This window comes from Strigops habroptila, chromosome 8 (genome assembly GCF_004027225.2).
Source record: "Strigops habroptila isolate Jane chromosome 8, bStrHab1.2.pri, whole genome shotgun sequence".
Lineage (NCBI taxonomy): Eukaryota > Metazoa > Chordata > Aves > Psittaciformes > Psittacidae > Strigops > Strigops habroptila.
The window spans coordinates 38,722,372-38,740,212 of NC_044284.2; the positions used below are offsets into that span (position 1 = coordinate 38,722,372).

The 17,841-nt window shown below is 37.5% G+C and overlaps 1 protein-coding gene across 9 annotated transcripts in view; it reads right to left on the reverse strand.

Annotated features, from left to right (window-relative positions):
- Window positions 1-215: 215 nt before the first annotated feature.
- Window positions 216-17,841, reverse strand: part of SWT1 (SWT1 RNA endoribonuclease homolog) — a 35,609-nt gene continuing 17,983 nt past the window's right edge. For 7 of the 9 annotated variants that reach the window (XM_030495837.2, XM_030495836.2, XM_030495838.2 and 4 more), the window contains 5 exons: window positions 17,129-17,337; window positions 15,351-15,479; window positions 6,992-7,058; window positions 6,040-6,104; window positions 1,063-1,328 (listed from right to left, as the gene is read on the reverse strand). In XM_030495837.2, the coding sequence (XP_030351697.1) occupies window positions 1,223-1,328; window positions 6,040-6,104; window positions 6,992-7,058; window positions 15,351-15,479; window positions 17,129-17,337 (576 nt within the window). In that variant the 3' untranslated portion in view covers window positions 1,063-1,222. Of the gene's footprint in view, window positions 1,329-6,039; window positions 6,105-6,991; window positions 7,059-15,350; window positions 15,480-17,128; window positions 17,338-17,841 lie in introns of all 9 variants that reach the window. The other 2 variants (XM_030495835.1, XM_030495844.1) reach the window with 2 other exon arrangements.

The window sequence follows — 17,841 nt, forward strand, 5'->3', positions numbered from 1 at the left end:
TTGGGATACAAATTGCCAATGTAAGCTTATTTGTGCATAACTAACTACAACTCTGGGATAAGAACGTGGATGGAAATAGCCCTTAAAATGTTTTTTGCTCCAACAACAACTCCACTAAGCCCCTTCTCTCTGACTTTTAAGTGCCTCGAGGCAAGAACTGCATTAAACTGCATCCACAGTAATTAGGCAAAGTGAAAACAGCTACTCAAACAGTGTAGAATTAACAGCCATTTACTGTAACAATAAATAATATTTTTTACAATTAAGATTTTACAAATACATCCAAAAGTTAATACCAAAATAAACACTTATAGAACTCTGCTGGTCATCTCATCTCTGTACAAATACATGTATAGAAGAGGTAGCTTCAAAGGCCACAGCAGCACTGAAAATGGCTTTTAGAAAGTTTCATGGGCTTAAAGCAGTTTTGGAAAGCAACAAAATAGGTTTAAAAGAGGTGGCACCTGGAGAGCAGGTTTCTGCTGTATGAAGATTAAGTAGATATTTTAACAAAGGAAAAACATCCCTTTCCTCCAAAAGAGGACCAGGACAAACATACCTGCACGGGGGTGGTGGTGGTGTGTTTCGGGTTAAAAAAAAAATAAAATATATATAAATACATATTAGCATAAATCCATTTCTTTCTTTCCCCATCTGCTATCCTCTCTTAAGCCTTATGTATCCTGTAGTTCACTACATAGGCTACATACTGCATCTGCATGTTAGCCCTTCATGCCCTCAGGGTTAGCAAGCATAATGGGTATCTGGCTTGGTACTCAGCTGCTTTCCTTTCTGTCCTTTCAGGCCCCCAGGTGCCACAGTATTCTTTTTTCTCACTTGTCACTTCAGCAAACAAATGCCGTACATGGATTTTCCTATACAACCATTAACAGATCTAGCTCCAAACATTTGTAATTTAGAACACCAGCCCAGCACATCTGTGTACCAAACCAGCTGTATCAATCCAGAGACCCTCGCTTGAGACAGAAAACTATTAGCTGGTGATTCTTAGCAGAAATTCTGACATTTCATGTATAACTGCAACTAGTTGTTTGGTTTTTTTCCTTCAACTCAAATACAAAACAGCACCATCGAGAAAACAGAAGGCAGATTTTTTGAGTCCTCGAATATTTCCCTCATACACCCCACAGGAGTTAAGACTTTATTTGGACAAGGCAAGCGCAGGGGGTGAGCAGCACAGCTCCAAACCTTGACCCAGGCGTCACAGCCAGCCCCTGTTCTTGGCTTCCGTCTGAACTGATGCATGGCACTGCTTAATGGTGTGTTCCAGCTGAGCCAGCTGGCAACATCCAACTTCTAACCTTTTCCTAAGGAAGAGAAGATACAAAGGTTATCGAGAAGCAGTGGACCCACTTTATAGACAGGAATCTGGCCCTATATTCCTTTAAAACAAAGTTCAAAGGGATTCTAATACCATGCTTTAATTCTGTCAGAAACAGAGAATACTTGGTATCTCTGGAAATCCAGATATGTTTTTATCTTTATAACAAAAGACCAAGTTTATTACAGAGCTGGCTAAACATTACATGCTCCCAGCTGTATCCTGCCATGAAATCTTTAGAACGGAACAATTGAAGAGCCACATTGCAGTCATCACTTCGGTCTTCTCAACCCAAACCCGAGCCTTTAATTATAAAAGGTTACTGGTTTTAACCCAATGTGTTTGAAGTGAAAGTCAACTACACATTTCCTACAGGTTTGTGTGTTGCAGATAGAAACAAGTTCTCTCCACAGTTGCAACATTGTCAGAGACCCATTTTAGGCTTCTCAAATAGCGTGACTTCAGTCTCCACTGCGCACAGCTAGTCCTGTTGCTCTTGCACTAGCCCAACATCTCTCATGTTCCTGATAATCTGTGGAGTGTCACCGATCAGCGACAACATTTTACAAGCTTATGCTTGCACAAGTTAAATAGTGTTTAAATTAGCTGGTCATAAAGGGACTTATGGTCACATATTCAACACGGAACACTGAGAAAAAAAGTATTGTAACATTTTTTTGGAAACTGAGACCCCCCCCCAGTGTGCATTTACAGTAACCACAGCGATTCCTGCCTTGGAACATATGTCAGGCTGGCAAATGGTGCCAAATGTTTAAACAGCAGCCACTCTAGTTGAACACATGGTAAACCTCTCTAATTTCAATGTTCTTCCGAAAGAAAGTAAAACAAAGCTTTCATCCCTCAGAGTGCTTTAATAGTTGTTGAGAAAATGACCAAATCCAGGATGATGTTTCCCCGTGTCCAATTGCATAAAAATCAATGGGCAGATACCGAACTGCTGCAGGCTCTGGTGCATTTTTATTTACTCACACAGTCTGACCAGTCTTCCCTGTGCAGTTTTGCCCTTTTAACAGCTGTGAAACAGCCAAAATACCTGCTCTTGTTTTTCTATTTGAACTTGGAATTAGATGGTAAAGTTAAATGGTTAATGGCAAACAGCAAGAAAAAAAATCCCAAATCCTCGTTATCTATACTTAAGCTTGAGTATTTTGCAAACATATTTGTTATTGCACTTGGTGAGGAGAAAAGAAAAACAAATCAAAGCTTGCCACGCAACCCCAATATTATATTTTTATATATACATATATACACATATTTATTTTTTTTTTTTTAATACAATTCCAATTAAGGGATGCTTTTAAAAAAGAAATGCACTTTACCCTCCCAGTATGTTTTTGCTCTCACAGGTAACGGAAGCTTGGCAGATCAGCCCAACAGAGCAGTAGATGAATTCTATCACAAGAAGCAGTCTAAATGTGTATCATTTCTCCGGCAATAATCTATAGCACTGGCACAGCTATGCTGACAAAAGAACATCCATCCTCCTGATGAACGAGTGTCATTCATCAGCTAAAAACTGTGCCTTGACTCAGTTTTGACATGGGAGAGTTAAGCATTACTGGGCAGCCAGTAGTAAGCACACAGTGTACTTATTTGGGCTATCAGTCAAGTCTGCATACAGACTGAGAGAGAACATCGAGACGCCTCAGCAATACAAGTTACAAACCCTCTGCAGCAGTGAGTACCTTGAAAAGCTTTCACTAAGAGCTCTTAAAAACTAGCACAGAAAAATACCTCATGGGTTTCATTACCCTTACTTCAATAAAAATTAAAATTTACATCATTCTAGTAGCCACTGAGTAACAGTTAAAATGATAAATAGTATGATACTACATGCACACTTTTATACCCAAGAGCAGTACAAGAGGTGAATCAAACGTAGTTACTGCATTAACTAAAGTTAATCGGGCCAAGAGAGGTTGTTTCTGCGCCCTCAGTAACACACTGGCACATGCTGGATTATGAATAACTTCCATTGAAGCATGTGACGCCACTGTGGGATACCCAGCTGTGCCAGGCTGGCAGAAAGGGACGTACACAGGCACTGAAAAGGACTCTCAAGAATCAGGAAAAGGTATGAGGTTTGCAACTGATGCAGTTGGTACTCCCAGAGGGTAACCACTGGGCAGTCCTGTGATTCACTGCCACAACCTGTGTATCAGGACAATACACCAAACCGTTGCTACGACCACACCACACTCTGGCCCCATGGTTGGTAGGACAGGGAGAGGCACAGGTGTAGCATGTTCCCACTATTCAGAAGGCAAAAAACTCCACCCCAATTAAGAAAGATTCACCAGGCCAGGATTTTCATAAACTTGCTTTATCAGGCCTGAAGAATCTGGACTGAGGAAGAAATCAGCGGCCAGGCCTGCCCTTTGCCACCCTCGTATAATCCTGTCTCTTACCTCACAGGCTACTGCCTTGCCCCATAACAGGGATGTTAACTGTGACAGATCTAACTCAGTAAAGTGGATATTTTTCTCATTAAAGCACTTTGCTCTCACCAGATCTCAGTCTCTACCAATGTAAAAGACAGGGGACATGTGGAAGCAGGGGGGTAGGGAGGGGAAAGGAAAGGGAGACATGGGACATGACACCCCACCAAAAAAGGAGAGGTGAGTCAACACTACTCAGATCTATTAAGGAAGACTGGAATCTACCAGGCAACTAGCAGGCAAGTTCAGAAAAAAAATTAAAGTGTATTAAGAGTTTCTGATGGAAAAACTTATTTTGTGAATTTGCTGAAGATGCAAAGAATTGTTACAGAGGATCTCTGGGACAGGATCACTCTTTTTGTTCCATTTATATCCTAATGATCTGGACTCTAGTCCTTGGCTGGCATCCTCTAAATGCTGCTGTGATACCAAAGCCCATAGTAACCCTTAGGGATACAAAAGCAGTGAGAACTCTGCATGTAGCTTTGGCTATTTAGCTCCAAGTAGTCCTCTTCCTTTTCTAGACAAGGAGAAACCCTTTGGATCAAAATCTCAAGATGAGAGCATTTTGGCGTATCCTGAAATAGGGACAGCGAGAGTACAAATATTCTAGACAGGAATTTATCTCCCAGAGAATTCAGAGGCCAGGTTAAAGTAAAAATGTTGCTGGTAATTGAAGCAAGGAGAAACACTTTGTTCAGCATGTTTCTGCCAAAGCATAAGTAATTCATCCTGCCTTACAGCAGTCTCCTTTCCTGTGCTTTTGCTCTTGGAACACCTCTTTTTAATTGAGTGCTTTTAAAATTTCATTTAGCATCTCTGCTTTATTGGGTGGAGTCATATTTTGTTTCACTTCTGTAATACCAAATAGGTTCATTGCTATAATAACTGAGAACAACAATTAGACGTAAGTAGTACTCTGAAAATCTGTGGAATTTATAGCAACAGATCTTAATCTTTGCTTAATTTCCTTTACATGTTTTCAAAGGACATAACTTTCATGTAACAGGATGTCATTGTCACCCTGTACCACTCTTCCAGAAAATCATAGCTCTGATGAGAACGTTTGTTTTGGCCATGAAATGTACTGTGGCACACAGAATTCACAATGGCCCAAGTATTCAGGTTTTCTGATAAAATGCAGACCTAGGGACATCTTTCTTTTCAAACATCAAGAAACTGCAGTTCCCTGGCTACCCTTAGCATGATACCAAAGGCTGTATGTACTCCGTAGATTTTATACAGACATGATGGGAGTTGTCCACAAATGCTTGAAAATGTGAGAACTACAGAAGTGCTGCTCATCAACTCAACACAGATAAGCTTCTAAACTATTTTTCTCTACTGACACATAGTCAAATCACTCCCACCTGCGTAACTTTTCTCTCCTGACCTTGCAATTTGCACTTTCAAATTCACAGAAGATTTACCAAATCGGTATCAATTCAGGGAAAGGAAGTCTTTTTAGAGTAATTTGCCTACTCAGATTAAAATAATCTGCAAGCCTTTCACAAAGCTGATGGAACCACATTTCAAATCCTGGCAAATTACAACTTGTTCATATCCATATAACAGCAACGTCAAAGAAAATACCTGTGTCTTTTATTATCCACTTAAGATTTATTAAAAAAATCTTATGGCATTTTAAAAACCTCACAGGACCTGGATTTACAAGTCCTCAATTACACGAATTCAGAAAAAAACCTTGTATGAGACAGCAGCTTTACTGTAAAGAACAGCAATGCTTGCATGACACATTTTTAGATTGCTTTCAAAGCCTTTAACTCAGCTGTACAACAGAACGTTTATTTTCCTGTGACTGAACTGCAAAAAAGACTCATAAAATGGAAACAAGTGCTTGGAATCTTACCTTTGCTTCTCCTTTTTTCTAACTGTACTTACAAATGGCTTAGTAACACACAATGGCTTAACTTATGACTTTAATAACGATGGCCACAATGTAACACAGCAACTGCAGAGCAGATATGCCTAGTTTGCCTTGAGAATCATTTGTTTTTTTCCTCTGCTGATTTAAGCAAAGTTCTCATAATAACAAGTTCTGTAAAGAGAAAGACGGGACGGGGGGAAGACGCATCCCCACTCATCTTCCCTATGACCCTCCTACAAATGACAGTTTTTTATTTATCCAAATGATTTCTTTTATGGTAGCCTGGTTAATCCAGTACATCCTAACCTGCTGCCTCAAACCCCATCTGATGTGGTCAGTAATTGGCTTACCAATAAACCTCTTGTGAAACACACTCATAAAGCTCCTCAGCAGTGAATTTCACACTGTTATTTATCTAAAACAAAGAACAAATAATTAACATAGTAATTTACCAAGTATCACATATAGATTAAAATTATACAGCTGGTGTAACAGATGTGGTTAACATATTACCTGACAGGCTCTCAAGTTGAGACACTACATAAAAAAGTTCTGTTATGTATTATAAAATCAAATATTATGAATTACAACATAATTGCATATAATGGGTGTGATAGATATTACTCCAGCTCCATTTTCTAACAATTTCTGCACGAATCTAAAAGACTTTAAGTAATTCTTCTTCCCCTCCTAATTCACCCTATAGCACATTAAGCGAATTCTGACCTGTGTTAATTCCATGAATGCAAGTACAGGCCCAAACCCCAAATACATTTTCCTGTATAGGAGAGGACCACAAATACGAAATACGTTAATATACTGAATAGAAAAATACTGCAAACATTCATTTCAATTTCTCTTAAAATTTTTCAGCACAAATTAGTTAAAACTTAATGAATAACTGGTAATTTCAGTGTATTTTTTTCTCTCTGAACTGCAACCAATATTCTCCACACAACTACTTAATGCAGTGTGGTCTCTCTCTTCTTGAAACGACTAGATTAGGGATGTTTTGGTGATGTCAGCTACAAGGCTTTTTACTCTCAATAGTGAGTCATTTAGAACAAATGAGTGGTCAGAAAGCCACACAAGCAACTCAAATAGCAGTAGAGATTCAAATAACTTTTGGTAGGTGCCAACCAAAAAATGTATTTTTATGTCCAATGCCTAATAAATAAGAGCAAATCTTCAAAATTCTAGCTTAGTGGAAGCACAATGATGAGACAGTCCAGATCAGAACTACTTTAAATCAAAAACTATAACTTAAGTGTATCTGACAAAACTTTTAAGGAAACTTCATACCTCGTTGCTTATAAGGAAGTTATAGAGGATCCAAATATCTTGGAAACTACTGGTTGGGGTCAAAATTCTGAAAAATAAAAGGTTTGGGATTTTTAAAGCAAGTATAAAAAGATTCTATGGCAGAGGTAAAAATAGTCAGAAATGCTTCATGGGGAAAAAAAAAAAAATCTAATTACTTTCTTTAAACAAAAAGGAAACTATGATCACTGAAGGATTTTCCTTTCCACCTATATCCCTTTCTACTCCTCTAAAAGAATTAAATGAGCTTATTATATCTGTGAGGACTTTCTATGAGGGCTTTTCCTAATTAAAAAGTCAACTGATGTTTTTCTGAGCAATTGCTCTATATAGACAGGAAGAAAACCAGCAATAATTAAAAGCCTTTTGTTTCACATAAGCAAAGCCTGCTGTATTAATGTGGAGCAACAGAAAAGTGGCACGCAAAACAAAACTTTCCCACACCAGCTAAAGCTTTAACTCCTTCCCTCCAGTATTCTGATGTACAGCTCGAACGCTACAATTTACATACCATTTTTGCTATTTCTAATAATAACCAATTCCTGCCCACTGAGAGGTGAAAATGGGATTTGGCAGTTGAAGACAGGTGTCTTTATGAAGAACCCAGTATCATGTGAACTATTGCTATTTTACTTAGCCATGAATGCACACAGCAGTCAGCGACATCTCAGCCTTCCCCAAAATCTAGCCTTCGTTCACCATGTTAAAGCCGAGATACCACCCAAAGAAGAAAGCATCAGCTTTGGTGTCTGTGTAGTGTGTTGTGAAGTTCTGAGAGATGTACACCCTTTTCTACAAGGCTCCAAATCCAAAGGAACCCAATAAGGAAATGATTCTCTCAAGAATTAATTATCCCAATCTATTTAAGCAGATGTGATTCAGTTATACCTCAGCATAACTTCATCTGCATTCACTAGGAAAAAACAGAACCCTCCTAAACATTGCAAAATGTACATTAGAATTTATATTAAAAACATGTAACACTTTACATATATTAAGAAATACTGACAAAATTCTGCCTTATGTTAAGTTTTAAGTAAGCAATTAACAATTAAGAAAATTACTGGATTTGGATTGGGGTGTGTGTGAGAGGGGAATAATCTAATAATCTTTTGGGGAAGCTCTATTTACTTTCCCATGGGAAAGTGCCCACATTCTCCCTACCCTCCCTTTACAAACTGTAAGCCTTTATAAATGAATTAATTAGGAATTGGAAAACAAAGCAAAACAAAGCACAAACAAACCCCCCAAAAAAATCCCCCAAAACCCCAACACAACCCCCCAGAAAACTAACAAAGTTAAAAATTCCAGTTAAAAAAGAAAAAGACACTGTCTTTTAAGCAGGCTGGAAGACTGAGACACACCACAGCATTTATCATAACTAGTAAGTCCACTGCTTATTTTCATTATGATTTTACATAGGAATCATCACTGTTACAAAAATTAGTCACACACTCTTTCCCCCTTCATAAGAATATGCACCCAGAACATTTTTTCTTAAACTAAAACACTTAACCTGCCAACTAAAAATCATCAAGGGAACCAATTGGCCACTTTTCCTACAAATACCTTGAAGCCTTCAACTGCTACCTCAGTGAGAAAGCCATCAGCTTTGACAGCATAAAACCCCAGTAGAGACAATCTGGCAAACATCCTTGGAAACGCTGGGAATCTTGGCAGCTTGAACTGCATCACAGCTAAGATTCCCACTGACCAGCTCCATGTAGCCATTAGCCAGCAACCCTGTCTGCGTGGGACAATACATCAGCTTTAGCTATCACACCAGTCATCTGCAACATAAATAAATGAGTATACCTAAGCCTGGGAAAGTGGGATTGCTATTGCTGATGATTTTTGTACCACTATTTCATGCCTTCCGTTTCATGCAAAAAGGAGGAAAACTTGCATGCTTGTTTTCATAAAACTGAATGCAGAACCACACAGAACTTTAAAGGTAAGATATCATTAGTAACTTTACTGAAGGCCATTACATGTTGCTACATAATATGACAGGACAGTGATATGTCCATCACTGTAGTTTTCCTGCTGTGCCAAGGACACATATGCAAGAGTGCTAGATAAGTGAGGGTGCTGCCACAGTTGATCTGCTGCTGGGAAACCCAGCCAGGTTAAGTTTTCTATAGGAAGGATGGAGGGTGAGGGGAATGGGCAACTGGTGAAAGAAAGATCTATGTTAATTATAGGCTTCTGGATTTTGTTGATGAAAAATGTACATACGAGCTACAAAAAGGTGAAGAGACTGAGCAGAGTAAAGGCAGGATTAAATGGTGCTGCCTTCCTCTTTGATTTTATGGCATCTCCACATGGCTACTTGTGTCCACCTGAGTTCTGACCTCCCAGGAGAGAGAAGTGGCTAGAAACTTTAAGTTTCCCTCCTTTGTTCTTAGCAAGGCTACATTTAAAGAAAATTAGTTTGAAAGTAATTTTCAAAGCAATATTAGACTATAAATCCAAGGTCATATTTAGACCCCTGTTTTTGCACAGATCTTCAGATGCACTGTATGAAAGCAGCCAACACGCTATCTACACGTTCTTTCCCTTTACACCAGGAAAGCACCAACATCACACATGCTCTATTTGATCTTTTCTCACTGAAGGGAGCACTTTTCAACGATTACTAGAGAACTGGAATTTTGACATCAGTTAGGACGCTGCAGACATAAAAATTATTCCATTGAATTTTCCTAGACAACGCACCTCAGATACTCAATAAGGTAACCTTCACCACTCTTCTTATTCATTTCTTGTCAGGAAATTGGAAATTTCTTGTCATCAAATAGGAAATCATACTTATTTTTGTACTGATGACCAAACCATACTAGCAAACAGCTAATATTACTGGTTTAGCTCACTGTAAGTTACCAGACCTCAGGTGGATGTACAAACCAGCTATGCTTCTGGTTCTTTGGGAAACAAATAAACAAAAACTGAAGTCAAATAAGCGCACAAGTAACAATGTTAAATCCTCTCATTTATTTTATGGTGTTTGCCTGGATTATGACAACAATTGCTTCTGCACTTATAACATGAAATGAGAAGTTGACGTTTGACTCAAAGCTTTACAACATCTTCAAATAAAAGACGTTGTTTTCAGGGAAGAACCATTGCTACACATGGAGTACTGAAAAGAAGCTGGCTGAAAGAAAAGCTTGCACCGTAACTTCCCCCACAAACTCTTAACAGGTCAGCATTCATAAAACATGCTTATTGCTGTTTTCAACTAAATAGGAACTGGAAGACAAGCTCCAGTCTTCGAATATGTTTTTCTGTATAAATCTGCAGCACATCTCTGTCTGCAAAGCAATGATTTCATACCACCGCTGCTGTCTACTGGTTTTAATCATTTTATGTTCCTTTCTTCTCCTGTAGCCACCATTCTGTGCTATGGAAAATAGAAATTTTAAGAGATGATGTACATTGGGAAATCCGGACATGCTTGTATGCACATAAACTCTGCATTCACCACTTCATTAAATCGAGTTGATCTCATTTTCATCACTTTCTTAGTGAAATCAAGTCTGCCTCAGCTATAGAACTACATCTAAACAACATGCTCTAAATAAATAAATAATACATTAAGCAAATGGGCTCTTATGTAAAAACTTCTAATGAGGAATGTAAATCTCAGTATTGTGACCACTGCAGTATTAGCCATTGCTTTTTCTTCTCTCAAAACATCACATCAAAAGGATTTCAAAAGCAGAGAGTGGAAATCCACTGAATCGTTTTGCCTATCCTATCAGCACAGCCATGCAAAACCAAACTACAAATGACCCCATGTTATGTACTTCAACTTTTAATTAATCCACACATCATGCTCTGAGCAGGTGCTGGCAAGGATGCTGGGTGACATGAAAGCTGGATTGCCACTAAAACGCAATTTGTTAATCAAGCTAAAAACTATAGCATGGTTTTGTTTTCTTAAAATCTTTAGTACAAAGTGTTGAAAAGTGACACAAAAAGTGACTATGGGTATCAATGGCTACAAAACAGAACTGAGGTATTGCTCTTGAGGCAGAAGGGACAATGTACAGAGTCAGACTCAATCATTTCTATCTCATAAGCAGTAGAGCTTTCCAAACTACTCAGAATGTTTCTTTACCTACTGTCCTGTTACTAACCGGATGCTAAACACATGCATAGAGTGTAACATACAATAAAAAAATTTGAAATGAATAGGAAATAGCTCACGATGTCGTTGCTCACTTGTGCACTAAGAAGATCTGGGAAACAAACAAAGCTTATTTGGAAAGGATCAAAAAAACCCCCAACATCATAAAATAGGGGGGGGCGGAAAACCCAAAACAACTCTCAAGACAATCTGGCAGTGAAAGCAGGTCAGCCTGCCAACTGCTCACAAACACTAAAATCCTGGGCAATGACAAGTAAAGCATATGGATAAAAGTCCTATGAGACTATGTGTTAATCACAAATCTGGCCAAATCCCTGTACCTCAGCATTTGCCACACTGAGCCATTCCTCTTCAACAGTTCTATGTTAACTGCCTGTGGCGTAAGACTGGTAAGACTGTCATAAAGCATTAACCAATTCAACAAATCCGTGTAGATAATCACAAAGGCATATAGCTTAATTGTATAAAAGTAAACTCAATCCATTAAAAGCCCCATTTAACCTCACTGTCAGAATATCAGGGAAGCAAAAAAGATGAGAAATGGAAAACCAAACTTCTATGTAGCTTACTAACAAATTCTCATTACACTGCACTGCAATAAGGAACTCAAACTGTTGTTACAATGATCAATACATACTAGAGTTTTGTTCAACATCAACCTATTGGGAAATTAAGGGACTTTTTTCAAAATGAAGTCAAGCTCATGCTTTCTTCTATTGTGGAAGTACTTCAGATATCAGATCCTAGTGCTGCTTTGTCTAGGTGCCTGTTCTCTAGCTTTACAAGGTCAGAAAGGACCGTAACTTTTATAATACTAATTCATTTATTCAAACTTTTCTGCTTTTTGGAATGTTTTAAAGGCAACAAGGCTTAAGCAACTGCCACAGCATCACCTCTGCCCTGCACCTTGCTAAGTGCTGGCCAATTTCAGCTGTATTTGACAGAGGCAGAGGACTTGAAACTTTCACACTTCTTACAGCTTTCATTAAAATAGGTGGAAGGGTGAAGGACATATTTGGACCCTGGCAGCAGAGGAGGCTGTAGGCAAGTTCAAATGTAAACAGAGATGCCAAAGAATCCATGTAGGAAAGGAAAAACTAGAACTAGGAGAAAACCTTTTGTCAGATACTACACACGTTCAACTTTATCAGACATGATAATTAAACTAAAGGATACACTGCTACATAAAGATAAGCTTTGAAAATGCTGTTACTGGTGTAAAGTGGTTGTTTTCTTAGTAACTAAGAGGATGTTTCTGTGTCAGTGCTGACACCTGGGCAGGGACATTTCTACACACACACTTCTCCACAGATTCTTTATGGCTCATCCAACCATAATCCTGCTCTCAGCGGTGCCAATCTGTGTGCTTAAAAAGCTCCATGGACATTGTAAAACCTCTTCTTGCTCACAATTTGTGAGTTACACAAATTACGTTACACATCTTGTTCAGGGATCAGAAGATAGCTGATGGGTAGATAGCACTGTTAGCCATATCTACCCCTAAGAAAAGGAAGAGGGAACCATGCTCCATGTTGTATAATGTTTCAATGTCGTATTTCCAAGAGTCAATTTCTCATTCACAGCAAATTGTTTACTATGGAACACTGCATAAAGCCCAGCACTTTGAGGTTGAAATTTACATGTGAAGTAATTTAACTGTTCTCTTTCAGTGGGTCAAGAACATTTCAGGTTTCACATAAGTAAATAAAAAATAAAAATCAAACAACTAGTGATAGGAAAGTCTGATACTTTTTGAACTAGGAGTTAATCTCCACTTTATTTCCAGAAGGAGACTGCATGTAGAGGAAGATTAAAAGTAGAGCTCTTAATCTAGAGACTTTATTATAGAAATTACTAAATATCATAGCAGTCTGAGGAAAGGAAGACAGTTTTCTAACTAAACATCAAGAAAATAGAATATCAGTTCCTTCACTGACCAGCTGAATAAAAAATGAGGGAACAGTTTCTCTACATCTCCAGAATTCTGGTTTTAGATTAGAAAAACTGTAGAACTGGTTTTAAATTATTTAATCCCAAAATATTCAATTCAGTGATCGGTTCTGGTACAGTAATGCTTTCCCACACTACTGAGATCTTAAAGGATAGTTTTAATTTCCAAACGTTTATAAAGTCTTCATCTAAATCACTGCTTCCCAAACAAAATTACTGAGAATTTGAGAGAAATTCCATTTAGATAAAATATTAGAAAAGCAGAATACATGTTCCTTAGTATAGTATGTAACAGACAAATATTTTTACAGCTGACATTGTATTAGTAAAAATATTTATAAGCATTGTATTTAAGAGTACATGCTGTAAATTGTGACTGATTTTGAAGTTGGCTTGTGAACAAAGCAATTATTTCTGTCAGCAGATGAAAAAATCAACCTACAAATAACTGTATCAATTCACCAAAGACTAAACTTTCTTTTTCTTTTCTGTTAACAAGGATGTCTTATCTAAAAGTAACTTAAGCAGGAAACATGAGGACACATAAAACTCCCTAGAGGTGCACCCCGACCTTTGAATCAGAAGTTATATTCACCCAAGGGAAGGAGGAGGTTGGTTATACACAGTTCATAACCACACTAGTTACTGTCTTCATTTTAGAGCTGAAATAATGTAAAACATTTATGGCATGCAGTATTCTGCTACCAATGTTGTTAGAGGAGGAAGCAAAGATAATGGTATGACAAAAGCACAAAAATAGGGCAAGATGCAAAAAACTGTTAATAAGACCTCTTCCACAAAACAGCTTTTTTAAATTATTATTTTTTTTACTATCTATATTTGTCACAAACATGGTCTCTGACAGAGGCTTGATGACCAGATTTGTCATAAACTTGTCTCTGGCCATGAAGAATTGCTGTAGTAGTTCCACTAGCACTGCCACTAAAGTAGCATTTTTTTTAATGAGGAAAGGTATCATTACACACATATATCTCAAGAAGTGTGATTGTGCTTTTCTAATTGTTTTTAACAATCTGAAAATCTGAACTTTTAATGGAGTTGCACTTTCAATGTAACTTATTTGTAAAACTTCCAAACTTTTACAAGACAGCTGCTCTCTCCTTTGTTCTGGACAGCAAGGAATAGAAGGTAAAACAGAAAACAGTTTTATCACCAAAAGCTATATTACCTCCAAATATTCAAGCTAGAACTCTTTCACTACTTTTTCTCTAGATGCCTCCTTTTCTGCAATCATACCATTAGATTGACTATAAGCCACCTGAAGACATTTTTTGAAAAATCAAGAAAAATAAATATACTGTAAGTTCAGTTTTAGAAAGGCTGAATAAATTAAGCAAAACGAGCCTTCCGCTTGCTTTTGAAAACTCCAGACTTCTTGTTTAAATATTCTGTAACATACATAAACCTACAATGATTCATAAATATGACTTCTGACTCTCCAGAAAACCTATCCAGAAGTCTCTAAGCTAAACATCTACACTCAAGACTAAACCAGAAGAGTCCATGTCACAGTCCCTCTGTATTCCTTGCTCCACGATGCCCCCTACTGCAAATCTGCGGAACAAACTCAGGGCAGGCATTTCCAAATGCAACGGTGCAGGAAAATCACTCCACTCTGAGAATCACCCTGGATGCCTAAATAACGTATTTCAGTTTACTGATAGAAAAGAAAATTTTAAAGAGTATTAAAGGAATTTTTAAAGTTATTTCATCAATGTTACTGAGTGTCATGGGAATCACGTGGAACAGAAAACAGCCTCTCCATTTCAAATAAAGTCAAATGACAGAATCCTGTTTAGCTTTGATCCAAATATTCTAATGGCTCTCTCTTATCAATAAAGCATATCTTTTGTACAATAAATTTCTCTGATATTTTTACTTTTACAGAACTCTTGCATAAGAGGAAATGCAGGAGGTAAGTAGCTTTCACCAAAAGAAATACAAAATGTCATCTGGTATCACCACCATTTCTCTTTGAAAGGATTTATCCCACTATTAGTGCACTGTACAGAAAATAATCAGACCTAGAATGCAGGCTATAATACTGCTGATGCAGGGATGGTCTTTTAAGCTTTTTTTTTTTTCTCTTATTACTGAAAGTCATGTAACTAACCACATATAATAAATTATAGTTTGGCATCAAAAGATTTCAGTGACTTTTATGACTTTACGAGACTGTTACTATCACCAGCTGCTATGACTAGCTCAAATGCTTACCTACTAATTCCTTCCCGGATATCATTCACAGCTGACATCAGTTTCTGCAGACCTAAAAAAGCTTCTTCAAATGAAGATTTCGCAGTCACAGTTACTGTGCCAGGGCCCAACTTTTGGAAAATTTCAATACTAATATTAAAAAGAAACAAAGAAGAGACATCGAAAAGCAGTTAATAAAAATTGCCAAAATTCAGAGAAACCCAGTATCTACTGTATGCATTGTATTTTGACTATTAAAAAACCCCCAAGGTCAAATGTAAATCTATAATAAAACCACATTATTTAAAATACTCTTAGAATAAATGGTAGAAAGACCACACCCTACAACTGTACTTCTCTGTTTAAAATTTTCCTTGGCAACCATATTCTGTAACAGTATTTTACCTTTGACTTATCATTAAACTTCACTTTTTCATTTGAAGAATGAAAACCTTCAGGCACAACCTGCATACAACTTACTTTGCCTCTCTTAGAAGTGTTAGGCTAAAGCAGCAAAAAGTTTCCATCAGTTTTTAAAGCAGCTTCATTTTCCAGATTTACTGGAATGGGCTTGACACCTTCCCTGCAATAGTTGCACTGGGAGGATGAGCTGCAGTGCACTCATGAAGAATTATCCCACAGGTGTGAGGTAAGTAGTATTTTCTTGACATGAGCAAGAAGAGTGTGAAGTGACCTTTGATTCTAAAATTTTATCCTCTTTTCACAGTATGGTCCATAACAGGTAGTAAGAGCCAACAGTTCAGTTGCCTTTTCATTATAAAGTGGTACACTTGAAAGAGCTTTTCCTCGATGCCTATATGAAACCTTCAAGTTCACAGTTACTATTCCAGTAATAGAATACACTGAGACTGTTCTCTGCCACATAGCTGACCTGAACACCACATCAAACTAACTTCAATTTAGATTTATCCGCGCTACTGTAAGCCAAGATGCTGGTGCAATTGTATAGTACATTCAAATGCCAGTGTAGAAATGGCATTGGTAGAGTCATTATTACTCTTTATTAGGCAAGTCCATAACAGATCACCAAAAATGGAGTTCCTCTGTGCTGGACATAACCCAGCCCCTCCTTCAAAAAGATTTCAGATTAAGGCTACACAGTATCTATTCAGATTTTCTGACAGTATCCAGAAGTATGGCATCTCAGTGATTTTCAAGCAGATTTTTCAAAAATAACCAAAATAAAAAGAATAGTAAATCATCTAGAGTTTAATTTCCTGCAATTTCAAGTTTATATGAGAAAGGAAATTCATCACTAGATTATGCATGTGGATTTTACAGAGTGAAGGATTTTGTTTAACAAAAAAATACATTATATTTCAAATTTATTTGGTTTTTTTAAAAAAGTAAACTATTTTGCATAAGCTACTATACCTCTACTACACTTTACAGAACTTGGAAAGAAAATAACCACAAGAAAACTTAGAGCTTGAATGCCTTCTTATGGATAAAGATGAGATTTCCATGGATGTCTCCCATTTGTGGCTCTTACAGGGTTTTCAACACCATTCTCTAAGGCAACTTATTTCAGCCACTGCCCAGAAAAAGAGCAGTACACTAGACAGGTTATCGGCTACATCCACATTACAATTTGCATGCTCCTAACTCCTTTGTGTGACAAGTTGTGTGATTATTTTTTGTACAATTTTGATTAATTACATTACTAACAGCATGTTCTCTAAAATAGGGGAGGAAAAAAAAAGGCAATTTCTAAAGTGTGCTTGTTTGAAAATTATGTAAGGTTACGTAGAAGTTTTAACTTCTTTAGCATACCATACCTGTACAAGTTTATTGTATTCCATACACCTTCAAGGACGGACCAGATTTCCTGGTGCCTGCTTTCTTGAGTCATGTGAAAGCTTGGATGTAACTTTTTTTCTTCAGAGCTTTGTAGATTTGGCGTCATTGCTTCCATTTTTTCACATACAGCATTTTTTGAAAGAACCATGATGTCTCCTGATAAATCCTGCTCACTGTCTGACCTCACCTTATAAAACAGTTTAGCAAACAAACAATGAATGCATTTGGCTCCCAATTTAAGAGGACTTGAACACTTCTACATTTTTTTTAAAGCAGTGCTCAAAAAAGCAAGGCTGAACTCTTCTTGCCATAACCATCTTTATTAAAAGATGGTTATGCAAGAAGATATGGTCTCTGCATCTAAAGCATCTTTCGGTCTTTCACCAAGTCCTTCTTCTATATGTATATATTGGTATTTATACAGATAGGAAACTGAAGCAAAGGGAAACCCTATGCCAAAGGTTCCCAGGCATGACAAGCAGGCATAAACAAGAACTGCTTCTTACTCTACTCCCTATCACACAAAATTTTCCTCTGCAACAGCACAAAGTATTTATAGTATGTTATCATTTGGTAAACTGGTTCAGAAAATTTGTCCAGCTTAAAGAGATCTGGCACAACCTAGTCTGTATAAGAGCAGTTCTTTGCGAAGTCAAACACTTGCCAGGACAAGGACAGGAGGAAACAAGTT